General features: G+C 45.9%; 1 protein-coding gene across 2 annotated transcripts in view; it reads left to right on the top strand.

Annotated features, from left to right (window-relative positions):
• LOC144152218 (myotubularin-related protein 9) overlaps positions 1-22762 on the top strand; it is a 39168-nt gene extending 16406 nt beyond the window's left edge. The window contains exons 8-15 of one of the 2 annotated variants that reach the window (XM_077683446.1): positions 2407-2496; positions 2610-2735; positions 5347-5594; positions 7980-8064; positions 8149-8218; positions 8590-8689; positions 10078-10205; positions 17899-22762. In XM_077683446.1, coding sequence (XP_077539572.1) covers positions 2407-2496; positions 2610-2735; positions 5347-5594; positions 7980-8064; positions 8149-8218; positions 8590-8689; positions 10078-10205; positions 17899-17971 — 920 coding nt within the window. In that variant the 3' untranslated portion in view covers positions 17972-22762. The remainder of the gene's footprint in view (positions 1-2406; positions 2497-2609; positions 2736-5346; positions 5595-7979; positions 8065-8148; positions 8219-8589; positions 8690-10077; positions 10206-17898) is intronic. The other variant, XM_077683447.1, reaches the window with a different exon arrangement.
• Positions 22763-26606: the final 3844 nt, after the last annotated feature.

The raw sequence follows: 26606 nt of genomic DNA, 5'->3' as shown, positions 1-26606 counted from the left end.
ACGGATATTTGGCCAGGATACTAGCACAAAAACATACCCTCCGGAAATCAGGCTAGGATTTGTTTTCTCTGCTGGCTGAGCAAAACCCAAATTGCGTTCATGTTCATTAAGTGATGTGTGAAATCCCTAAACTTGAAATTGACTCTATACAATTAAAGATACTAAAATTGGAACAGAGGAAGTCAACTTAATTAGATACACTGCTTTGTTGAGGAACAAAAAATAAGACTATGGGGAAATATTTGTAACATAAGGTAGGGAACTAAGCAATTTAGAAGTATCATCACCACAAGGTTATCTTCTGCTAGAACAATTACCACAAACACCTGAAATGGAATTTGTCCAAAATCACACCACAGATGATGTAGCAATAAGCGTGCACATTTAAAGAAGACGTGCCTGAAAACATTTTGTTTTATGCCATAGAAATGGTGTGTATAAGGAGAAATAAAAAAAAAATGCAGTGCCAGTTGGTTTGAGTGCTTGAGGTATGACACTGAATGTTACAGCTGTAGTTAGGGCGTTGCTCCTGGGCTTTGTGATTTCTTCCAGCCACTTGCATTGAATAGTCCATTGAGCAAAACAAAACAAAAAAATAGAGCGGCTGTTGAATTTACTTATTTATTCTCGTACCCTCAGGGCCCAGGGGCATTACAGAAAGGAGTGGGTGATAGAAAAATTATTTGAGAAATATACAGCAAATACCAGTATGATGACAACAGCTCTTTGCGCAAACAGTACCGACACTGCGATAGTTATATCAACAGCTTCTTACTTAAGGAAGCATGCGTTGCGCAAGTTGGCGTAAGCAGTTATAAGACTCATCTTTACTCCAGCACAGTCGACAGTGCACAAATTTGGCTGGTGACAATACAATGACAACCAATCGGTACTTGATAAGGCTACCCGCCGCGGTGGCTCGGTGGCTAAGGCGTTGTGCTGCTGAGCACGAGTACGCGGGTTCGGTTTCCGGCCGCGGCGGCCGCTTTTCTGATGGAGGCGAAAAAAAAGCAAAAAGGCCCAGGCGTTCAAGATTTCGGCGGATGTTATAGATCCCCAGGTAGTCAAAATTAAATCCAGAGCCCTCCACTACAGCGCGCCTCATCGCCTAAGTAGCATCGGTGCGTTAAACACCACAATCAATCAATACTTGAGAAGGCTAAATAAAAAAATAAACGGCAAACACATTTTCACTCAGTCTGGATACAGTACGCCTAGAAGCCACGACCTCCAAGATTTTGGCAACTGCACGTGGCAGTTGATTCCAGTTAAGAATGTCTGTAGCAGCAAAGCAGCTCCTAAATACGTGTGACTGTAAATGGTTCCATAGTGTGCTCTGCATTAATAATATTCTATCACAGGTCCATGCTACTAGGCAATGCAATTAGCTGCGACGTGTTTCTTAGGATTGTGCACTTTTAGGCAGCACATGAGGCGTGTCGTGTGAGTTTGTATTTGGTTGCTGGTATGCTGTACCACTGCGTTTGCTGGCTTCCTATTTGAGTGCTTGCGTTCGGTCAAATGTCGAAAAGCACATAACGAAAAAAATGAGGTGCAAAACACTCCCTCTAAATCAAAATGTGGAGGTAATTACCGCAGCTTTTTTCCTTGAGCAAGCGTACAATGAAGGGGATACTGAGTGGTCAGACTTCCAATTGAAACAAATGGGCAAGTGATATTTAGCGTTCTTCAGCAACAATTATCGGTAGTAGGCTGGTGCCACAGTATGTTGTGTTTTAGTTGTATGCAGTGTAGCTGTAGGCACTGAAAGCACAATGGCGCAACCATACAACATAATCCTTTGCGACACGCATTAGGATGTAGCCATCAGAAAAGTTTGAAACTGCCTGGATATATTTTTGATGACCAAAATTTCACTTGAAAACCATAAACAATTCGGTCTCATAATAGTTCATAAATTAGGTCGCGTCCTAGTCGTAAACACGCTTTCGTAAACGTGACCACCGTTTCCTAACCATTGCTACAATAGAAAACGCATACACATTATTGTGATCTGTAGCCCTTATATATTAGGCTATAAGCTTCAGTTTTGCTTTAATAAACATTTTAACTAGATAGAAAACGTAAAACCAAGAACTCCTACTTTACGCGCCGAGCATTTGGCGAGTCAAGTAGGTGTTCTGAACCGCTCAGTAGGTCTTCTTGAACCCCACTTGAACCGCTCAGCCAGCATTTGCATTTCCTGCCGTAGAGCTGGAAATGCGAATACTGGCTGAGCGGTTATACTGGGGATGACGATTTTAACACACAAAAAGGCTCTTAAAAGTCACGTGTACAACTGTACATGCCGTGTCGCAAAGGGATAATCATATAGTTGCACCCTACAGCATTTGAAATGCCGGAAACTGTTTAACAACTACAGACTGGCCTATCTTTGACTTCCAGGAGGGCAGAAACACTCACGTCTCAAGCGACACGGACCATTGGGCTCACTAAACACTAAGCAATCTGCAAAAACCAACCGCAGTTACTCGGGTAATAATAATAGATCGCAAAACCAGCCTAGCGGAGAAGAAGCTTTCGACGACAGCTAGGAAGGCCTGTGCGGGGTTGTCCTGACGTGCCGCTCGGTGCCACTTCTCTTGCAGCGTCGACCGATACCGGCGTCAGTATGGACAAGTGGTTGTCTCGACTGGAGGCGTCGGGTTGGCTGGGTCACATCAAGAATGTGCTCACCTGTGCTTGTTTTGTGGCGCAGTGCCTCGACCAAGACGGTAAGCAGCAGCGCTGTCATGCTTGTGTACTCCACCCTCCTTGACAGCGCTACCCTCAGAGTATGAATTTAATAGAAGTAGTGGAAAAATTTAGTGCCATTATACTCTGTGGAGGGGGAGGTGGAGGTGGAGCACTCACTCAAACCGTGCTGGGTAAGCATTCAGCACAGTTTGTAGCTACGCTGGTGTCTTGTGTTTTCTGCCTCATGCTATTCATAGTCCTGATGGGCATCGGGCTTACACTTGGCATCCACGGCTCGATTGTCGTCAGTGTTCTCCTTCTGCTGCATTCGTGGGGAGTTAGCCTATTTTTTTCTTTGAGGAGGCTTCACTGTACAACAATGTGGGAAACCCACCCTGCAGAGACCAAGCTTGCACCGATCTCCTTAAAGTCGGCTTCACTTGTAAACACAAATGCATCATTAGGAAGACATTCTTCTAGGGTGATGTATACCATCGTATATCAAAATCTGAAGCGCCGGATGCGCTCAGGTGGCCAAAGGGAGAAGGAGTGGATTGAGAGCATGGATTGAGCGGCTTTTATTGTCCTCCGGAAGCACCTGTAACAGCTCCGCTGTAAAAAAAATGTGTGCCTGTTGGTTCCTGGTGGCATTTTGTGGCCTGTGGCACTTCTGGTGGCAGGTGAAAACGCAATCCATTCTAAAATAACCACATTAGAACAAGGTTAATTGATATTTTTTGCAACTGCTTGCACCAATACTTTTATCTTTGTAGCTGCAAAGCCACTAACTGTTGTAGTGCCATTCTTGAGTAGGTAGTTAACTGCAGCTTCGCTCTTCCCACTTCGCACCACATCCTGAGCCAACCTTGCTTTCTCCGCATTGTTCTGCACTCCTTGCTATTAGAAAGCTTTTTAATTTTTGAGATGCAGCACTAGTGTCAGTTTTAAAAGTGGCGCCATTTTATTGCCTGCAATGAACTGTGTGTGTGGCAATATTAATGGGTATCTCGCGCTGTGCAGTTTGGAATGCCAAGCTGGATGAAGTAAATCAGTAGGCAGTGGCTTATAGGAATTCAAGGGAATGGAAAAGGGACCTTAAGTTTCATGGATGCAGCATGTACCTCTAGTTAAGCGGTATTCACACAAGGGAGCATTTCAGGGGAAAGAAGTCCGAGGGAGATAGTGACGCCACCGGAGGTGGACTTCTGCTCAGCCAGCTCCTTCGCTCACATGGAGGATGCGGCTGTCAAACGGATATCACTGGGGCTCTTTGATTTATCCTTGGACTCGCCGCAGATAGTCCGCGGGTAATCCGAGGGATCCCCGATGCCATAGCGATACATGGCAAAATGGAATGCTGGACTGCTTCTCGGGGAATCTGCACTGAGTCCGAGACAGTAAATCGAAGAGCCCCACTGTTTGCAGTCACCAATGTCTACTGAAGAGCAGAGCTGCTGTAGCACTGTTGATTCTGCATTGTTAGCAGTTTCGGCTAAAGCCCCTACATACTTACCTCGTCAATCGCCCAAAAAGTGGCCGTGGATGGGATGCAGGCTGTGCGAGTACTAATTGCTGCCGCGGCTAGAGAACGACGTGTGAGGCAGTGGATGGGGAGACGCGCTCTGGGAGCGGCCGGCCGGTCTGCGGCAGATATTCGATTGCCGCCCGCGTAAGCGGTGCAGATGACGTTTTTTAATGCAATCTGCCATCACATCATTACCTCCTTTCTCATGTTCAGAGCCTTGTTTGTGCCTTGAGTCCCATTTAGTGGAGCGATAGGGAGCTATCGCTCGAGCTACCTGCGCCACGTTGCAGCCATGGCCGCCAACCGCACGGCAACCGTACTGGTGGTATACGCAGCTCTCTCAGTTCACCTGTCGTGTGCGCGGTGCCTTTTCGTGTCCAGTGTAATAAAAAGCAATAGAAATAGAGTGCCTGTAACCACTCTAGAACTGGAGCTGCGGCCAGCTGCCCGATGAGCCAACGAAATCCCGCCGCCTCCGCAGCCAAGGATCAGATTGTTTGTAGCTAGAGTGCAAAAGCTTCCACCTCCGATCGGAGCAGCGAGCCAGCAAGAAACCATGACGTAGGGGCCACGTGGTGCGCACTCCTAGGAGCCAGACAGCGGAATTTTCCGTCTTGTGAATACCCCTTTAACTGATCTCTGCTCTCCTCATCACGCACTAGTATTTCAGCTAAGGTGTATCCCAGGTTCCTTTTCTGCCAAGAAATGTTGCTGTGTACATAAGCCAGCTTACTAATGGCATATCTCATTCATAGGCACCATCGGTGCGGAAGTGCTTTTTGCGGCTGTATGGGTGGTCCACATGAGCTGAAATTGACTTCAAAAAGTGACTTTGGAATATCTGTGCCAAAAAAACTTGCTGTGGTTTTCCAAGAGATGCTTTGCACTTAAAATTTGACTTCGTGAAATCTGGGCAAGAAAAGCAGCAGAAATACATGTGGCAAAACGTTTTCTTTTTAAAATTTGGAGACATTTAATGGTATCTTAATCGTTTTTTTGTTCCCACGCCCTCCCCCCCCCTGAAATTTCAGCTGGTTAGCTAAAATTTAGCTCTTTGCATGTGGCCGCAGCACTATTTGTAAGTGACTGCTGGCTCATGTGTAAAGCACCCACTTCCATTGCAGAGCGCTCAGTGCTGATCCATGGTTCGGAAGGCACGGACTCGACGCTGCTGGCATGCTCACTGGCCCAAGTGATCCTGGACCCGGACTGTCGGACCATGCGTGGCTTCCAAGCACTTGTGGAGCGCGAATGGCTGCGTGGTGGCCACCCATTCCGGCTGCGCTGCCAACACGGCGCATTTGCACCGGCCAGTGTGCGCACCAAGGACCAGAGTCCCACGTTCCTCATTTTTCTGGACTGCGTCTTTCAGGTGGGAGTGCTTGCTGTTTTTGGTGTCCCTCATCCTGTTCTGTGAGCAAAGCTTGTTGTACCGCCATATTCCGTTTCAAGGCCCACTAACCAGATCGATTTAATTGTTAAACAAAGTTTTCCCCTCCTCCCCTTCCTCCTCCACCTCCTCTTAAGTGCAGTTTTCCTATAACGCATATCCGAATATCGGGAGGATATGGCTGTGCAAAATGTTCCGAAATATTCCTCCAGGTCTTAACAAACATGTATGTGTTACTATAAATTTAACGAAGACGTGACTCGTTTTGCTCAATAAACGTCCATACTGGTTAGATGCCTGGTATAGAATCATCACGCGCGTATATACACACTGGGTTATTTGGAACTCAAGCTACAGTTTTTGGAGTCTATAGTGCATGTCGGCAAACTTCCATGCCTTGACAACGTAAAGTGATGTGACAAAACACGTTCGAGCGTTCGGCAAGGTTGCAAAAACGGTTTTACCTTACATATCGTTACCGGGAATCGTGATGCCTTCTGCCAAAGCCGACAGCCCTGAAGGCCTATAATTTGTTTTGGTCTTCCATTTTCGCTGTTGTCGGTTATTAGCAGATGACTGTTCCTTTTGTTCGAATGCTTACATGAGAAGCTGATGCCTAGCTCCGACTCTTCGCGCTCCGCACAGGACCGGCTTCGCAAGGAATGGGGTGGCGCCGGCAATGTTTCTCCCGTAGCGGTATCCAAAACTATACTTTAATTGACACCATGAGCTAGTGTATGCGATTTTAAGCCTATTATTATGATAAAAAGTTACCCACATGCCAATTCTGGTGCGGACAAGCATCAGACGATGACCGAGCGCAAAGAAAGAGCAGGGAGAGCGATCCTGAGTGAAGCAGACGACAAATGCGAGAATCCCTAAGCTGACGTCACGGAGGCGCGCTTCGCAGCGCCGCCTGTGTTCGCGCTCACCGCCAATACCGCACGTCATACTTGCCCCTCTTGTACTTTGAGCAGAGCTGCCCTTGTGTGAGCTTTTGGCAGTGCTTTGGCATGATGTGTGTATATTTTAAAAGCAGTGACTGTCAAAGAAGGGCCCTCAGCTCTGCCTGACAGTCTAGAATAGCTTGCATCCTGGAGAGAACACTAATGTTATGACAGCCTATCCAAGCCAGCTTTTGCATAGAGAGACGATGGTCTCCAGTTACGGATTGTGCACTGCACATCCTTAAACATGTCTAAAAAGTTATGCACTGGCGTTACTGGCTGTGGGTTGTTCCCTGTTCTGCTTAAAACCTTGAAAACATGATGCTTTTTATTTCCAGTTGACCCAAAATCGTGGGTGCTGCTGTCATTGGCGGACTACAGAAACTGTCATTCTTGTACAGTTGAACCTCGTTATAAGAGGCATGGATGTAAGAGACAAAAGGGTATAAGATACACTATTCAGCCAAGTGGATGGCTGCCTTATCTTTCCCATTAAACTGCCCCTTTTTATGGCAGACATCGGATGCAGAAGGTAGTTGGTTATAATATACAAGTTATCCTTGCATTTTAGTCAACAATCTCACTGGGAACAGACATTTTACCTTTAGATGCACTGCTGCCAGTCACTAATTGCAGTTGTGTCCATTGTAGAATCAAAGGGGACGACAGACACCCGCAATCGCTATTTATTATAACTTCAACAACCACACAGTGGTTCAGTCAGCTACGAAACGATGACGAGAAGCCCTGCCAATGGAAGTGCAATGCACAGAAGTGGCTAAAGCTTACCACCATGCGTACGAGCGTGACCACTTCTGCGGACTTCTGCGCCAGCCTAGAATTCCGGAAGTGCACAGTGGGCTCTCCCAATCGCGTAGCTCCCAATTAAGAAACGTCGCAGGTATCGAGTCCTGCTAGCCTGATGAATAGCCAGAGCGCTCAGCTTCTTCCACTGTGTGCTCTGGCTATTCATCAGGCGTGAACTCGACATCTACCATTCTTCATCTTTGCAGACAGCGAAAAAGAAGAGAAAGCTTGTAGAAGCTGTCGTAAAAACAGTGTAAATACAGGCATGAAGCAAACAAGGATTCAGAACTATTTCATAAATTCTGGAAGCAATACATAAATTAGAATAAGCCTTTTGCAACATGATGTAGCCTTTCTTTGTGCTTATTTTAGTCGTGCAATGCCCACATTGAACTAGGGGTTGATCAGTTAGTGAAAACATGGTACCCTGCTTATGACACCTCTCATATAGGAGACAAACTGCTCCCTGGCACGTGTCTCTTATGAAGGGGTTTAACTGTATAAAAAAATGGTGGTACACTTAGGCCATAAACACAAGCAGCTTGAAAGAACTTTGTGCAGTAGCTTGCCAGCTTGCTCATCTCGGCGGTGGCGGTCTACTTTTTTTTTCCAGATTCATCAGCAGTTCGCTTGTTCATTTGAATTCAATGAGCAGTTCCTCATTATGCTCTTTGAACACAGCTACTGCTCTTCGTTTGGTGAGTTTCTTGCCCCGTGACTTTTTCTCTTAGAAAGTCAGTTTACGGCAAAATGGCAAGTTATATTGTACTCTTTTCCCACAGGTACATTCCTGGCAAACTCGATGAAAGAAAGGAAAGAGCTGAAGCTGTCGCAGAAAACTTACTCCCTTTGGTGAGTGGAATAAATAGCCTGCCGCTCTTCTTGTGTAACTCTTCTCGATTGTCGTTACTCTGTTCTCGTTACGCGACTCTTGTGAAGCAGCTTGCTGCTCAACACGTAACTAGAACCACTCGAAGCTCACATTGTTTGTATTGTCTACAATGACTGCACTGAAGCTTGTATTTAACTAAAAACGTATTGCGGCGACTTTTTTTTTTTTTTTTTTCCGGTGTGACAGAAGTACGTTGAAATTCTCGCAAAATTTTGGCTAGCCTCTGGGATGCGTGTAACACTGGAAGCAATTGCCTGTGCCAGCATGTTGACTGTTTGAGAATGTGATTTGCAGCACTTACCTGATGCTTTGCCTTTTGTTCTTCCTTTAGGTCTTACGTGAACTCTCCTGACATGCTGGCAGAGCTTATGAATCCAATGTATGACCATAACAACCAGGTCATCTGGCCTTCGGTGGCTCCGCAAAGCCTGGTGGGTGTTGCACAGTGCCATGCTCTCTTTTCTCACCTTAGGAATCGACAGTTCTTGAGGTGTAAAACAAAGAATTTTCTTTTTTACTGTAAATTGTGTCTCAGCATACATTTCAGTGTACAGAAATGTTGGTGAGAGAATGCTGTTTTCAACAGTACCAACTGTTAAAAGCATTTTAATAAATAACTGGTGAGCAAAAGTTCTTATGTAGAAAGCTCTTGTAGCATCTCAAAAAGATTACAAAAGCGGTTATGTTTAAATAATAAAAGCTGATTAAGCTGACTTTGGCAGCGTATGTTCGAGCAATACTTCTTAGGAAAAGAAATAGTCGGTGTACAACAGTTTACAAGCTATACATTTGGGCAGTGGCTCAGTGGCTAAGGGGTTGGGCTGCGGAGCCCAAGGACGCGGGTCCAACCCCGGCCATGGTGAGTGTTTTTAAGGTGGAGGCAAAAAGGGAAAACACGCGTGTGTTTAGATTTCGCCACACGTTAAAGATCCCCAGGTGGTCAAAATTAATCCGGAGCCCTCCACTTGAGTGTGCCTCAAGGTGTAGCTCCGGTGTGTTAAACCCCTTAATAATTCATGAGCTACATTTAAAGTGCTGACGCGTCGCGGCGGAGCAGTGCCTTTATTTCACCCAGCAGGAAAGGTGTCCAAAGAGAAACGAAAATGTTGCAACGAGTAGTGCATTTATGACGAGCACAAGATTCCAGGAAAAGCATGGGAGGGCAAGTAAAAGGCTCGGCCTTGAATGCAAAACTTGGCAGCAGACAGCTGGGTAAATTACTTTGCTTCCACAGTCAAAGCACACATCTCGCTACCCCATACATCAGTGCTTAAAATCTGAAGTGCTAAAGCAGTTGTCGTTTACGAAGAGTTTTGCTATTCCAGGGACACTTTTAAATTCCCTGTACAGGCATTCATGGTGGGCGCTTGGATGAGGCAAGAGCAAAGCTTGCTCTTGGAATGCTTTCTTGAAGAATGTGTGCCCCTTCTGAAATGAATACAGCCCACTATTACGTATTTATAGATTTCTAACATCACAAGGTTCCTGTATGTGGTTACTGTTGCTCTTAAAAACTGGCATCCACTAACTGCGTGCCGTGCCAAGAACAACGGGACTGGCATAAAGAGCGCGCTCAATTTGGCGTTTTTCTCTTCATTTTTTTTTCTGTTGTCTGTCTTGTAGGTTTGCGTTGGTAATGTGGCGCGTGACTGAAACAGTTTCCATGCTGTGAACCGTCAGAATAAATGTGTCTTGTCTTTGTCCTGCATGAAAAACGTTGGTGTGGCTTGGCTTCTGCCATTAGCCCAGCAACCGTAACGCAAGCTGTTGGAGTAGCACAACGAACACGCTTGCTTCAAGGTCCACCTCTCCCCTCCAGGTCCTGTGGCCAGCACTGTTCATGCGCTGGGTGTACGACCAGAAGCCCCAGAAGGAGGCCTGGAACACCATCCTCGAGATTCGAAACAGGGACAAGGAGCTGCGTTCTAAGGCAATCCGGCTGCGCAGGTGAGAGGGAGTAGAGCACTTTTGGCATTGGGGTCTGGGTACTAGTGACGTAAAAGTCTGGGGAGCCGGTTGTTGGAAGTCGTTGAGCTAACACCAATTGTACACACTACGTCAAATCAAATCAAATCTTTATTTTCCTTTTGTTACAAAAGGACAAACCAACCACAAAATGCTGCTGTCTTGAGCAGCTTGATGACGTGGCGTGACGAGGCAGCAATGATGGGTGCTCATATGAACAGAAAAGTAAACTTACACTCTGAGCTAATGTAGGGGATAGCAGAGGACCCCGGCTAGCTTTGCTAGAGAAAGTGCTATGCATTGTACACTAGCCCTGCGGAATCCGAAGACTCGCGCACGGGTTCGGGTACTCACATGCAGTAGACAGGCTCCGGCAATCCAAAGGGAGGCTTTATTGCCTGGTAAATACATAGCATATACCAGACAACTTGGCTATCACTTGCGGGGAGATGGTGGCTCCGTTTGCTCGCTCAAGCCGCGGGACTCGGACCTCGATATCTATCATCGCGATCGCGGGAGCGGGAAGGGCTTCCATTGCTACCGGTCACGACCGAATCTCTCGGCAGAGCTATGTGGAGCCAACTGGGTTCTCCGTCATTGGGGCATTCGGAGTAGACACTGCCGAGCCAATCGATTCCAACCAAACCGTCCGATCGATTCCTGGCGGAGCTCTCGCGCATCCCGCAGGTCAGCTTCGGGGGAAAGGAAGGCGACAAGCTGGTGCTTCTTCCTCACGCCCTTGGGCGCACACACACACGAGCCAGTTCGGCGCGTCGCAAGAGGTCACGAAGAGGTCACGACTCACGCGACACGCCAGCTGCGCAAAATGGCGGCTCCCAGCTCGCCAAAACATGTGCAGGCGAGGCGTAGGGAAACAAGGGTCCCCGCAACGCACATGCAGTATGCATTCTCATACGTGTATCCCATTAATTCCTTCGTTATGATGGAAAGATGGCAGATTTTGAGGACTTCCACAAAACATTTTTTTTCTCTTGAGCTACTGGACACATTTAGCATTGCTATGAATGAAATTGTAGCTTATAAGTTGCTCTTTTAAACACACAGCAGCAGTTGTGTGAAAGGTACAAATATTTACAGTTATCAGTCAGATAAACAGAAACAAACGCACAAAAAAGTATACACACAATACATATAGGTGATTGTACTGAGCTTAAAAATTTTTAGGAATTTGTTTCTATGTTCCAAAGTTATGATTCAATATATAAATTAATGCTGTACACCAAGTTTTCGATTTTTGCGGGCCCGCCAACCTAGCGGCCCTGACGGCTGTGCCACTCCGTGAAGCCGCTCGAGAGTAGGTCGGTCTCTCTAAAATATGCACCCAAGCATACTCGTGTTCTCACACAAAATCCTTATCACTTCAGTGGTAAAAATCAAGAAAAAAAGATCCAGTGCTCTTGAGAAGCGTCGCACATCACTCCAAAGCGCTACTCCAACATGAGCGCCAGGCTACCTGAAGGTGATAACACGATATGGCACACTGCATTTGGTAAAATATTTCCGCCGTACATTGTCAAGACCCTACACATAAAAATAAAGCCATAGTTGTCAGATAAGAAGCGCATTTTGTTTATAAATGCAGCGCGAAGTCAAAAATGAACCTTAGCCCCAGCACTTGTCGAAGTTTGAGGCCGTTGAATATTCGAGACCGTCTTCACCAGAACTAAAATCTGATGAACCCGCATCGTTGCTGGAATCATCACTGCTGCTGAGGTAAGAAAAGTCGGCAGCTGCAGCTGCTGAAGTCCCTACCACAGCTGTTCTCTTTTGTGGAGTATGCCGTGAAGTGGACGCTATTTTCGCGCAACTCGCCGCTATCACGGGTTCAAATTTCGCTCTCGACTCCATCTCCGCGCGCGAAATGTAAACAAATGATAATGAAATTTAAAAGGAGTAGCCAATAAGTACTCCAGATGGCGTTAGTTGTCCACAAGGCTCTGTTTTTAGCTTTCGGAGGATGGTTGAAATCATCGGAACCCCGTGTCTGATGGCCTATGGCGTCGTAAGGAAAGAGTTAAAGCATACACATATCAAAAACAAGGTACACAGTTGCACTCGCACACAAAACATCATTCCGACATTGCTCTGCATAGTGGCATAGTGGCTGTTTTGCGTTGTCAGAGTAATGTGGTGCCAGTCTACGGCGTGAAGGTGGTTGAGGCTGCATTAGCGGCGGGTGTGGTTTGTAACATTGGAACTACTCTAAGTGCTGCATTGGAAACATCCGTGGTAGTAGAGTAATCCCTCGTTAACTCAAAGTCGTAAAATTCGCTGAAAATTTTGAGATAAGTGGAGCTTCAAGTTAAGCGAAATGCCGCAAACTTGTGGCCAGGTCACTGAGGTAGCAGCTAATACTGGTAACAAAAGCTCCAGTGCACGGGGGAGCTTTCGTACTAAAGACGACAAAAAAGTTCGCAGAAAAAAAAAACGGATTTTTGTTGTTGCGGAAGAAAGAACTGCCTGATACTAGCCAGTTTTGAGTTCTGATCTGGTCCCAGAAAAATGTTCTCAAGCTTCTCAATGCATCGCATCAAATGTTGGTTGCCACTGCTACATCCTACCTTATTGTGAAGCAGGCACAGCATATTTCTAGTTTCTGTCATTGTAGGCACTTCTCGAGGCTCCTCTTTGGCCTCATGATCAGCTGCGTCATACACAGCTCCCTCAACGATGTAGGCATCGGACAGTAGAGTAGTCCGGTAACAGAAACATTGGCTTCATACAATGTAAATTTGGTGTTTACGACTACGTTCGGTGCGAAATTTGAGTTAAGCGTTAGAACAGAGACCTTATCAGCTGCGTGTAGCGCACTTTGCCTTGTGTCCTCTCTATATCTGTGGTCCACTGAAAAAAACGTTTTGAGATAAAAGGAGGAAAATACACGGTGCCTATTAAAGGTAAATGCATGGCGAAAAAAGTTTCGACCCTACTGATATCTCGAGATATCCGAGTTCCAGTGAATGAAGGATTACTGTACTTGGACTCGTATGAAATGAAAAATCTTGGGGAGGGGGTAGACATTGGTGTTGCCGTTGCAGGTGTGTGCTGCCCTGTGGGTATCTACGTAATGCTTTATCAGTGTTGGGATATGCACGAAATGAAAAATCCATGGGGTAAGCAATAGCCACCACAGCTGTTCGGGCATGTGCTGTTGCCCTTAAAATTTTGACCTCTTGAAAACCCTATTTCGACGAAGTCTGCCTAAAAAAACGGCAAGATACAAAATATGACAGCTGAAATATGCGTTTGCATGGTGCAAACACGCGAAAATTTATGGTTTTGCAAGCAAAATTGAGAAGAGCGCAGCCACTATTGTAAGGATAGAGGGACGTTTCAGCCGGCCGGCCGGAATGTCACTTCCGCTTCATGGCTGTTTGCACAGTCTGCCAGCAGGTGCAGTTTCGTCTGCTATGGAGCTACTTTAAAAGCTTCTAACTGGTTAACAAGGGGTACTGGGCCACCAGTCATGTCCAAGTTGATTTCGTGGTACCAAGAGTGGCACGTTCAAAGTAAGCTTGCCTGAGGTGAAATTTGAGTGCAGTTGGCCTTTAATTGTAGGATGCATGGAACGCACAGGAAAAGAGGTGGCAAATTTGGCATCATAATTGCAAGCCTCCTGCTATTCCTGAGAGAAGCAACATTTGGCTCAGACATTTGTGACCGTGTAATCTCACTATTCACTTAGATTATTAAGTACGTTTATTACTTGTTTCAGTACCCTGTTAAATTTAACTGCCAGAGAAGTATGTTAACAGCATTTTAATTTTACAATTGCGGTCTTTTCTTTTTTTTCCATAAATGTAACTCTTCCCAGGGGCAACGGGTTTTCATCCTCTGTTCAGGTTTCGTGTAGCTTCCAATCTACTACAGTCGAACCTCATTATAACGAAGTAGTATCAGGACAGTAATTTTGTTCTATTTTTCTAAACTAGAAGTAATGCAAGATAATTACATAGTAAAAGATTCTTGCAGGCCTTCCTGTCACAAACACTGCAACATCAAGCCAATCTTCGCAAGAACTAATATTTACAAACACTCTTTTTTCCCAAAATCAATAACCGAGTGGAATTTTTTGCCCCGAAACTCGACTCTACTTTCTGTTCCAACGTAAAATCAGTCATGGGCACGTTACCGAAAAAAAGTAACAGTGTTACAGTTACAGTTACCTAACCAAAAAAAGTAACTCTGTTACAGTTACAGTTACGAAGTTTCCAAAAGTAACTAGTTACATTTACATTACTGTAAAAAAGTAACGTTGTTACTTTTCTGTTACTGTATGAATCTAATTATTAGATAACAAGATTTAGCTTATTAAATAGAAACGTACGAAGGCATGGGGGCCCAGGCATCGGTTGCACTTCTCTGTGTTGACAGAAATGGCTGCCAAGCATTCAGAAAAAGTAGGAACGCAGAGGCCGAACTTATAATACACCGAGCTTTTAGGACAAAACAGGCGAAACACTCAATGTCAACTAAATTTATTTTCCCCTCCAGTGTTGTCGCTTGACCGCCTTGCATAGTGAGGGAGAAGGGGAAAAAGGGGATGGGGGTGGTGGATCGCCGGAAGGCCCTTTGGAGGAAAAGGGAAACGGATGTGGGAGTACTTCAGTTGTCTAGGTGTTTTTGAAAGATACTAAAAAGAAAGTGCTGCGTTAGCATTTTATTTCGTACTTGTCGTCAGAGACGGAGACCAATTTGAGCTATTGCCGAAGCGACGTTTGTCCGTAGGCCCTTGGAGTCGTTCTCCCGCTCCAACCCCCAGCCACCGCCACCCTTGGAATGAGCCAAGGTTATTTCCAAAGGGGATCGAAACTGAACTGGACGCTTCACTGTTTTTTCCTGTGCCCCCTGTCCTCACAAAAGCGATTTTTGTCACCTCGACCGGGAAACAGCAACCACGTCCCCGATCCCAGAGCCCGCTCCCTTCGTTTGCTTTGAGGCGTAGGCTGAACAAAGCTTGCCCAAGTATTCTTTGCGCCCAACATTCAGAAACAGATGTAGCTGCAGTATTCGTTTCTGCCCCAGATCTGGAAACGAAGTCGTGAGGCCTTCCAAGAATATTTCCTCATGCAGCGGCAGTGTGGTCAGGCGTCTGCCGGCGAAGATGCTGGGTAGAGTGTTGGGGTCGTCGTATGTGGAAGGGGCGTGGAATTCATTACTTCCACTACCTCGTTCGGACACTGTTGACAGCTCGACGAAGCCTTAGACCAGGGGTTCCAAACACGTGGTCCCAAGCATGGCCGGGGGTCTCAAAAGCACACAATGGTCGCAAGCAACTGCGACTTGTGAATCGAACGCTCTACAGTGCGCGCAGGGCTGGACGAGCGCAGGGACGCCGAGAGACTCTCCGCGGCATTTTCTGACCTCACAAACGGGGCTGCACGTCACTAATGAGAAGGCGACGCATTGACCGGAGTTTTCAAGGCTTCTGCGAAAGTGCAAAGGATTCAGTACGTCGAGCGGTGTTTGTAGATGTGTGGTTTTTTTTTTTTTTTTTTTTCCTGTTCGCCTTTGTGTCAAATACTTTTACTACGCTCCAGATGTGGCGAAAATAGGGCAGCCGTGCATCGTACTCTGAGTTCTGGTTTCAAAATACGTCCACGTGCGCTTAGGCGCATGTTCCAGCGTTAATGTTGGCCTGGGTGAGAGTGACATCGCCCTGCTGAGGGGAATACTACAGCTCATACTTAAAAATTTCGAGCCCTTAGCTGACCGCGTGGGACACCACGCACATGTGCATGCCTAAAAATTTCTAGTCCAGCTGGTTTTCACCCATGCGAAGGGAGTGAGCTGGCGTACATGAAGTAGGCGAAGGCTCTGCAGAAGAAAGTCCAAAAAAGTGGAAAGCGTGAACTGTACATCGGCCGTTAACGAGTGTTACTGTTGGATAATTTTTTTATGGAAGTGAAGTAACTGTAACGGTATTTCTTGTTACAGTTACTCCATAAAAAAGTAACAGTGTTACACTTACGAGTTCCTCTAACTTAAAAGTAACTAGTTACAGCAGGGGTTCTCAAGCATGTTGGTCCCAGGGAACCCTGCTAAGTTCCGTTAAGTGCCAAGGAACCCCCCCCTCTTGCCATTTTTCATTCCGTTCATGCTACATTAACGTGCAATAAATTCAAAAGCAAGCAAGGGTATCGTTTTTTTTCCCGTCGACTTTACGCGAATGCGTACGCTAGCAGCACCTATCTCCAAACAGGAGAAATGCGCATGGGGGTAATATAAGACTGAAATTCAAGTTCAATAGTTTAACCATGTGGCCCGTTTTCGGAGTCTGGCTGGCTACAAGCTGCTGGCGAGATTTATTGCGCAGCTCGCACGTTTCTGTTATGCGCCGAGATGTGCTTACTGACACTCGGGCGTGAGTAATGGAGGTTCCTTAGATCGATCGCACCTCAAGTTCACCATATAAGACTTTGCGACTGCGGAACCAGGGAAAATTTATCAGTGGCTCGTGGAACCCTGAGGAGGGGCCTGCGGAACCCCGACGTTCCGCGGAACCCACTTTGAGAAACCATGAGTTACAGTTACAATTACTGAAAAAATAACTAGTTACCGGTAACGTGTTACAAGTAACTAGTTACCACCCAAGACTGCGTAAAATGCGCCTTGTTTCCTGACTTTCACAATACTCTTTTCATTTAGCAACTCGTTGTGTGCCTAAGAGTTTGGTGCTTTGATTTTGGGTTGTGTTGCAGTGTGCGTGCTGCACCCTGTAAAAACGTGTAAAATTTGATGGTGATTGACATGCTTTTCTTACCTTTGATGTATCCTAGAAACAATTTCGTTGTAACTTTGTTTCACCTTTGAATGTGCTTTACCTTTCCTGCTTGGACCTTAAATGGTTCGCAGTATATGATAAATAAAAAATATTCAATATTCATTGTAACAGTGGAACTAAAAATTGGTTCAAACCAATTGGTAATCTGGCTCCCGCAAGAACCCTTGATACAAAAACGCATTGTTTTAATCTTCGAACCTGCTATAAACAAGGTAACCCTTATCTTTCTCCTTGTGGCACTTCAAGCTCAATGAACCAGAACATGAAATTGGAAATTACGACAGAACAAAGTTCATTTGACAAAACAGGGCCTGCGTTCCTATTTTTTTGAGGAAGGATGTGATCTTTATCTGGTGGTGTCTGCTGGCTCACAGCATTGTGCAGGATGAAGTTTTCCACAGTGTTCATGAACAAAGGGGCCTTTTCTACTACTGCAGTTTTGAATGCCGGGAGTTTTTCCAAGTAGCTTCTCAGCCTACTGATCAAATAATTCTTCGTTATATCCAATAGTGGGTGTGGCTCTCACAGTTTCACTTTTGTTATAGAAGAATAAGTTTCATTGAAATGAAGCGTGGCCAACCAAAGTTCGTATTTAGTTCACTATGTATTGTATTGTATTGTATTGTATAGCCCATGATTTGCTATATCAGTGTTCGTTATTACAAGGTTCAACTGTACAACCAAAAAAAAAAGGTAGTGCCAGGTGGTTGTCGCGATAAGTGAACTCTTTCTTGCGCAGGCAAATAGCCACACACGTAGCGATAAAGTTCTGTTCCACAGTGCCATCACAAGTGCTCTGACGCGCCCTAATCCCACTAGTCACTAGACAGCCAACTTTCGTCTCCTTCTCTCCCTGCTAACACTGCGCAGGCAACTTCTGGAGCTGGAAGACGAAGCGGTCGTCCAGGGTGTTCTTCAGGACTCCCTCAGCCTGCTGGAATGACATCCGAGGAGGGGCTCGCTCCCTGCCTCGCAGCGCGGCAGTGCGGCCAGCACTGGGGGGGAAGATGCGGGACCCAGCCACCACCAGATGTCCACCCTGGCCCAGGAAACCACCGCCAGTGGCCGGGCGTCGTTTTCTCACGCGCCATCCTCGCCACTGTCTTCGTCGCCGGCTACGGCTTCGTCTGGTACGCCCTCGCACGTGCGAAGGCTCCTCCGAAGCCTGCTGCACCTCAGCCTGGACAGTCACGCCGGAAGTCGCCTGGCTCCAGACTTCGGGGCGTCCTTTGACGAGGTGACATTCAGGCGGGGAGATGACGATTGAGCTGCGTCTACTTGCAGCTATGGGCAGGGATGGTGTTGTTTGGGGGTTGGTTGGCTGAGGTTCTCGAACCCCAGTGCATTCGGCTGATGGCTTAACTGCAATCTTATCTGATCTGTCGATAGTCTGTACACGTGAAATTAGGTTTAATGAAGCACTTGAAGATGATAATAAATTTGTATCTTGTGATGGCTGAAACTCCTACCACTCTTGTTTGTTATAGCTGTCAGCTGAGATCTGCAGACGCTGAATGGAGTCTTGTAAGGGTGTTTAGCTAGCATTGCGGTGTTTGTGCACTTGCCCGAGGTTACAGGCACCAGATCTATTGCAGAGGGTTATCACGAAGGTGAGATTAGATTCGTTGTATCATGCAATGTCTTCTGTGGTGCCTTTAGATGCAGGTGAACGCAATGGCCGTCACACAGAACTCACGTAACTGCTGACATTGGTCACTGATGATTAATCTGCAGGCCGTTTCCCATAGAGACTGAGGATAGCCACCCAGGAGTGCATTAAAAACTGCATGTTAAGAATGGAGGACTGATGTTGTTGCTTCTCTCTCCAGACTTTGATCAGTGCCTACATCTTGTCAACAGGGTGAAGCTGCTTTGCATGCTCGCATTTTGCATGGCAGAGAAGAGCAGCTTTACGGAGTTCTGACAAGCTTTGTTTGGAAGGATTGTTGGCAGCTGTAACGGATGTAGCATTGTACTGCAGACATTTAGGGGTTTGAGAGAGCTAGTGACTCTACAGAAAAGAAAAAAATATTTTAATGAAATGCTTTTGCGGTGATTTTTCGCCTCATTAACAAACAATTTTGTGCCCTGTTGTTCAATGGAGAAACTAAAAAGTCTAAAGTGATTTTTTTACTTTTTAACAACTACTTTTTGACACTAACTTTGAGCATGCAAGCTTTACCGATTTGGCTTAAACGAGGCCTAAACAAGTGTCTCTGTGTTTTATTACCATTACTACATGAGACAACGGTTACAATGGCACAAGACGCCGACAGCCGGAGCTTGTTTTAGGGGCTTTGCCCCTAAAACAAGCTTTACATTTAACGTATTGCATATGCCTTATGCCCTGCACTGATGTAACTTAAAATTTTCTTTTCCCTTGCCTAGTATTTGCCCTGTTTTGTGCTTTGTGTTCGAAGCTTGGGTTTGTGTAAAAAATTATTTGATAGTGTGCATTTTTTTTCCTCACCATGTTCCTTCGCCCCAATGTGTCATGGTATCACGCCCATCGGGCTTTGTTTCTGCCTGCCACTGATGAGATTAGGAGTTACGAGTAATCGTCACTTGCAGTATTTTGCGGGCTATGTGTGCCTTGCTCGTAACTTAGTCGTCGTAAATGTTTACGCCAGTAAATTGTGATAACTGATTTTGTGTACTGTTGTAGAGATCGAGCATCACTTTTCATGATAACAGTAAACTATTTCAATGTCGTGGCTCACATCTAGTACTCTTGTTTGTTGTAAGCCTTTCAGACAGGTTGGACAAAGGTTATTTGAAGTGCCGGGTCATGGGATGAATGTTCACTGTATTTTGGTTCTAAGAAATCTGGTTGATGCCAAAAGTTTACAATCACTTTAGCTTGCCATGGCGTGTGGGTGCACATCCCAGACATCGCAGAATATTTCTACGATTTGGGCGTGTTACAGTTTTAACTTATAAATTTAGAGTGACACATTGAGTTATAAAACAGGCTGTTAGTCCTAATTTCTTAAATGTTTTATCATTGTTGAAATAGCTCGACGAATGAACTGTTTAAACTATTGTGTTATACCTTGGTCACTCAAATCATTTGATGTAAGAAGTGAGCCATGTATGGTGTTATACCTTGGTTACTCGAATCATTTGATGTAAGAAGTGAGCCATGACAGGCAACTTTTATAAACGTCACCTGTCATGGATTTTTTTACATTAAGGTCATTTATTTTTTCATTTATTTGAAGGTGGGCAAATTCATTTTGCAACATGTCTGTATATAGAGGGGATAACACACATACTGCTGTTACGACGAAGCTATATTTGTCTGTCCTACTTTGTGTCTGATCCAATCCAGTAACTGTGCTTTTCCTATGGGCCCTTTCTTTCAAGCCAAGATGTGTGTGTGTGTTGTCTTGTCAGCACTGTGTGTTAGCAGTGTTAAAACATGTTCTGAAACATGTTGTCGATTGTCTGTTGGTAAACTGGTTGCTGATTGTTTGCATGGTATCATTCTTTCTACATTGAAGTCACCGTTTATTGTTAGCATAGCAGTATGTTGATGTTTAATGCTGTTAACGTCTCCGTCAAAAGCTTTTAATTAGGGGTGTGCGAATATCAATTTTTTAATTTCGAAGCGAATTCGAATAATAAAAACAGAGTTCGAATCGAATCGAATATTTTTCGAATATTTTTCGAATACGAATACTTATTGTTGTGGCGATGAAACGTAGGTCACTGACCAAGTCAAAGAAGCGGTTTTTGACTTTTGACAAAAACTTTTGACTTTTGACTTTTGACAAAGCGGGTTTGATTTTTGACAAACCGCTTCTTTGACTTGGTCAGTGACCTACGTTTCATCACCACGACCATGATTTTACCTGACCAGACGGTATTCCGTCAAACTCTGGACTATGAATACTTATTGTTTTTTGTAAAATAATGTTTTCACCATCTAGAGACACAAAAACTGCAACTTTATTGCACAACAAATCACACAAAGTAAAATTAGGAATTACACAATACCATTGCACTCAACAGGTTAAGGTCTGCACTCACTTAAATGTTAACATGGAGAAAGGTTAACTGCTCGACATGTTCGGGGAGCAGTGACAACCTCCTTCTCGTCACCACTTTACCAGATACCGAAAACAGCCGCTCACTTGAGACACTAGTAGCTGGCGTGCCCGAGCCCGTGCACATTGCCGCGCGCTGATACAGCAAAATCTTGATGATACTAATCTCGCGGGACTGCGAAAAATACTCGTATCATCCGAAATTCGTATGAACCAACACAGACCAAAAAATTTAGCGCTGAAAAAAGTTTTCGTTTATTTCTTTTCCTACTTTCGCGTGAAGAAATTCGTGATTTTTTCTGTTTTTTTTTTTTTAACCCCTGTGTCGCAAAGCAGTCCTTTCTGGAGCACGTAAAGCTTCGCGCTCGTCTCCTCACTCGCTGTGCCCAAGCTCGCTACACGCCGCAACAGCCAAGCGTGAACCGCATGGTGCGTTTTTGCACGCGATTCGCTCGCCTCGGCTCTGCGAGCGCTGTATTTTCACGCCCACATCGACGATTTCGCGCCCGCGGTAGCGCCTACCTCGGTCAGAAAATGACGCACGACGCGCGCGGCAGAATGGAGGAGCCTGACTACTTGCGATGAGATCGAAACAGCCGGCTTGGCTCCGCCGGAGATGGTTAGGCTTAGCACCCCGGCAAATATTTTATGGGCGCTTTCACTAGCGGCGCGGATGATGTTTTATAGTACCGTTTTCGCATGCATTATCAGCTCCTTTACCGCACAAGCAACTTCGTGTCTCCCTTGAGCTGCATTTTAAAGAGCGGTTAGAAGCGGTCGCTCGAGCACCCGCGCCACTTCGCGGCTGGAGCCGACGCCATGTTGACTCCGCCAGCCGCGCCGCGCGCAGCGTGGGGGTGGTTTCGCGGCGGTGTCAGCGCGTTGGGCGTGCGCAGAGCGTTTTCGCGAGCAGAAAACAACAGCCCGGCCGTTTCTGGAGAAAGAGTGACAAACAGGGGAGCGAGAGCCGTCACTTGCTCGTTCGGCAGTCGGGTGCCTCGCCGGCTCGTTCGTATCTTCCGCCGGGCCGCGCAGGTCCGTTCGTAACAGCCGAACTTTTTCCCATTGCAAACGATGCAATTTCGCCGGGACTTTTCGGAAATTCGTATCATCCCGAAATTCGCACCCCCAGAATCGTATCATCGAGAGTCCACTGTAAATAAACACCGATACAGACACGCTCTGAATTTTTTTTTTTTTAGTTTTGGGTGGTTCGAATATTTCGAACAATAATAGTGTCGTTCGAATCGAATCGAATAACAAAAAATTCGAATCGAATATTCGAAGTTTCGAATATTCGCACACCCCTACTTTTAATATCAAAACAACTGAAATTTGGTTGACGTTAATAGGGATGTTTTTTTTTATCACTTCCTCTGGGCTGACAATAATTACATATTAACCTGGTCTCTGCTGCACTCACTCTTGTCTGGCCATTTTGAGCCAGCAGAGACATTTTTGTGTTTTTTGTTTCTTGCTCAAAAGACCTAGTCAAGCAGATTGTATTTATGCTTGTAACGCTAACTGTAAAATAATTGTTGCTCCTGTAAATGCGCACCAATTCCTTTTTTACAGGGTGTGGACGTGTGTGTATGAATGCTCGTGCTTTTAACTACTTGGTTTCAGAAATGCCATGGCTTGTATTAAAATGTGTTCATTATAAACAGCACTGCGACCATATTGAACAGGAATTGCAACTTCATTAACCGACAGCCTACTTTTGCTCTGCTACAATTGAGAGGCTGGGGTCCCATAGACTGTTTCTGCTGCATACTGTGCTATTTACAGTTGAAGATACATTTCATAATATAATTTTGGGGGCAGAGTTTGTTTGCCTTGACCTGCACCAGCTAAGCTAACGGTTAGCCCTAGCTGAAATATTATAATACTCTCCATTTGGGCCCTAGAGCCTTTTGTCCCTATGTAATGTATGGGAGTCAGTTGAGCACTAACACTTCTAACAGACTTCAGCTGTATTTCTCCCTGGTCTTTGTGGACTACAGGAGTGACTGTCACTGAAAAGCAAACAGCTCAGAGGCACAAAACATGCATTACGGCTTATAATTGTATCAAAGTTATTGGTGCAATCGCTTTATAGCGAACCTCAATTCCTGAATATTTCCCTGAAATTTGATAATACAGTGACACAAATACGCCATCCAGTAGGTGTTAAATAGCTTTGGAGCTTTTGGAGAGATGGCAGTTTCCTTCTCACTGTTCTGAGGTAATACGGTTTTCATATATCCTTTGCTTGCATACCACAAGAATAATGGGCAAATCTTTCCAGCACACCAGCTTCACAATGCTTCCATAACTGCACTGGTTTCCAAGAAATCAAACACTTTTCTCTAATATGTTAGTAAGGTGCACATATAGTTATTTCGCGGTATGTGCTTTTTTCGGTTACTTGGGTGGCATGGACGTGGTGAATAATAAGAAAAAAAATCCCAGGCCATTACCACTAATAGAATGTGGGGAGGGGTGAAGCGTGCAGTGTATAATCGTATTCTTGACACTTTGGCGTTTTTGTCCACAGAGGTGAAACGGTTATGGGGTAGAGGTATACAGCTTTGCTGCAAAAGCCTGGTGTCTTTGAAGCACGAAGCGTTCTAGCACGAGGCGTTGGAAAACGAGTGCCCCGAAAAAATGAAACGACGACGACGACGACAGGAGACGACGACAGTCCGAGTCCCTGAGGGGCTTCGCCCCTAAATAATTGGCGCAGCTTGCACTAGTGGTGCAAGGATGGAGAAACAGCAGAGCTGGCGGCCCCTCTCTCTTCGTCGGAGACCCGGCGGTTGCACCTCGCATGACTGGCAGGCCCAGATCGTTTTGTCCGCAGGCTTTCACATCCCTCCTAAAGTGGACCGCATTAGCATGTGCTAGAACATGCGGCAACCAGCTTCATAAACTCGGCGTCTGTGCACCACACTTCAGGCGTGAACACATGTGAACTGGCAAGAAGAAACGCATGCAGGAGATCACACCACGAACGCTGTGCAGTGTGTTCTCAAAGGTCGAGCTGGCGCAAGCCTGGTCGACACTGGGCGCACACACACGTTCACTCAGTGTTTTTTTCTGGTAATGCTTGGCGACGGAGCAAAAGCTTAAACAACTCTCCTGTTAATAATTAGTAGCGTAAAAAAGGAACGCAAAGCAACAAGATTATGCTAGACTTTAGCCCTTTGCCTACCGTAGACTAGCCGAGCTTGTCCACACGAGTTGTATACCGCTCCCACTGAAGACGAGCACTACGCTAAAACAAGCGCTTGCACGGTACCACAGTCAAGCTACCCTTCAATATCACGTTAGTTTATTTTGAACCGGTCTTATCCGTTATAAACTTGTTTTTTTACCATTGTTTAACAACTTGACCACAGGAGGAGACGCTGACAACCCGAGCCCTAAGGTGCTTCGCTCCCTAAAAAAAACTTCGTTTAACCGTTCCGCTCCTGTTTACGAGTATAGTCGTCATGAGAGTTTGTACCAAAATGGCCGATGACGAGTAAAGTCGTCGGTCATGACGACCATACTCGTCATCGGCCATTTTGGAGCCCTGACGGCGCTTCTTTGCAAGACACTGCCGCCATGCGGTGAAGCCATCCTCGAGCAATCTTTTTTACACACAAATAAAGCAACGTTATTTCATCGAAATAATGGTGCCGTGTGAAGCCATCTTAGAGCAATCTTTTTAATCAGAGATAAAAAGGAACGTTATGTTATTAAAAAAATGTTGCCGTCCTATTCATAAAGAAAAAACTACAAATTAAGCGAAAACATTTTCAGTAAATTTGGTATCTTATGTCACGGTACGGAAAGGGTTAATTGTCTGAAGCTCCATACCAACCTGGCCAACTGTCTTGTTCAGTGTGCTTTTTCCAAATCCAGCTTGTCGTGTAGGTTGACAAGAGTGTAGTTTGTCACTTACGTTAACCATCTTCATTGCGGATAACTCAAATGCATTAGGCAGCGAGCTTATGGGCATTGTGCCTTTAGGATTTTTCCTCGCCCATTCTGTGAACTTAAAAGGTGGGTCTCTCACTGTGCTAATAGTGCTGCATAACCCTAAGGCATTGCTGCATAATTTTACGAGACTCTTTAGTGAACGAAATAGGGCGGCAGCTGTTATTTAGGACTAGCGGGAAGTTGGTTCAAGAAAATACGGCACACAAAAATAAGGACCCAAAAAAGGAAAATAAATCGGCAAATAACTTTTTGGCCAATAACAGAGCTGTCGCCAGTTTGATCAAACGACCTCAAAAGAATTGCCCCAAGAGCAATCAACGTGTCGAAGCGTTATCCAAAAGCGGCCGGGAACTCATTTATGGTTACGGAGTTATTGAGTGCAGTGACTGCCCGCTTGACCACAAAATTTGAAGAAGGTCAGGATTGATCAGAGGCCACCACGGTCGCACCTTCGCTGGCCGATTGCAGGGCACGCGCCGATTCGAGGCTCGCGCGCCTGATGGCTTGGCCTTGTCAGGGTGTTGCCTCGTCACGGGCACGCACAGAAGCCAGGTGGCCGACTTGTGGCGAGGGGGAGGGCGGGCGTGCGCACGCAAGTCCGCAAGTGCAGCCCGGCGCGTTTTCCAATGGCTTTTACGTCTGTCTGTCTGTCCCCCACCTGCTTCGGCCGGGCGTATCTATCTGTGCTGCTTGCGAGGAGCCTAAAAGGGAACCGGTGTGGCTGCACGTCTGTATACGTAAGTGGGGGATTGTGTGCATCCCTCGCTCGCGATTTCCTTCGCGCTTTTGATAGCTGCTTTTCGATGCGACTGTTGTAGACAACACCTCGACGCCACTCGAGGCCGGAGTAAAACTGGCGGGAAAACTACGGAAGTATTTACGGCGAGAACGAAGGCAGACAGGGCAGCGTTTGTTTACTTCCGCCATGTGCCTAGCACTCGTATGGAGCTGCCGTGTTCATTTGTCCGTCGTGGCTTTCGCGCAACGAATCTCGCGCGGCGGCATCTGCAAGTGTCGGGCTTCAATTGGCAATCCCGGACGCACTGCACCGACTGTCCCAGACCATGTCACCAGCCCCAAACGCAGTGCAGCATTCGTTTTATCGCCGAATACGATGGGCCTCCTCGATTAACAGTCCCGGATCGTCCGCGGGCTGGTAAATCGATCGATGAGGCCCGATGAGTCTGGGCGAAAATTAGTCTGCACGTAGCATTCGTGCGTCACGACGAATAGCCGTCATCCGACTCTCGTTGTGAGGACAGGGGCGGGACAATATAGTTACAGTGAACTAGAAGCTGTAGTACGGTTATTGTGGCAGATTTGCCGGAGGGGTTTGCTAACTGAATGCAACTGCGAAACGAGTAATAATTTATTAGCCATAATTAGTAACAAGCTAGAACTCATCACAGGAAACGTGTCAAGATAAGCTCTGAGGGGCCAGTTTTTACTGCGAAGCAGTATGTGTCTAACGAAGCAGTATGCGAAGCAGTATGTGTGTTTAAGTTTTCAACCCGACGCGCTTTGCTCGGCCGCTCCGGCGCTCCTTTTTGCCGGTGTCGCAAG

The sequence above is a fragment of the Haemaphysalis longicornis genome, unplaced genomic scaffold (assembly GCF_048455015.1).
Source record: "Haemaphysalis longicornis isolate Haplotype H1 unplaced genomic scaffold, Haemaphysalis longicornis Haplotype H1 scaffold_9, whole genome shotgun sequence".
Classification (NCBI taxonomy): Eukaryota; Metazoa; Arthropoda; class Arachnida; order Ixodida; family Ixodidae; genus Haemaphysalis; species Haemaphysalis longicornis.
Note: the sequence above shows the minus strand (reverse complement) of the source record. Positions and strands in the feature narration are given on the sequence as shown.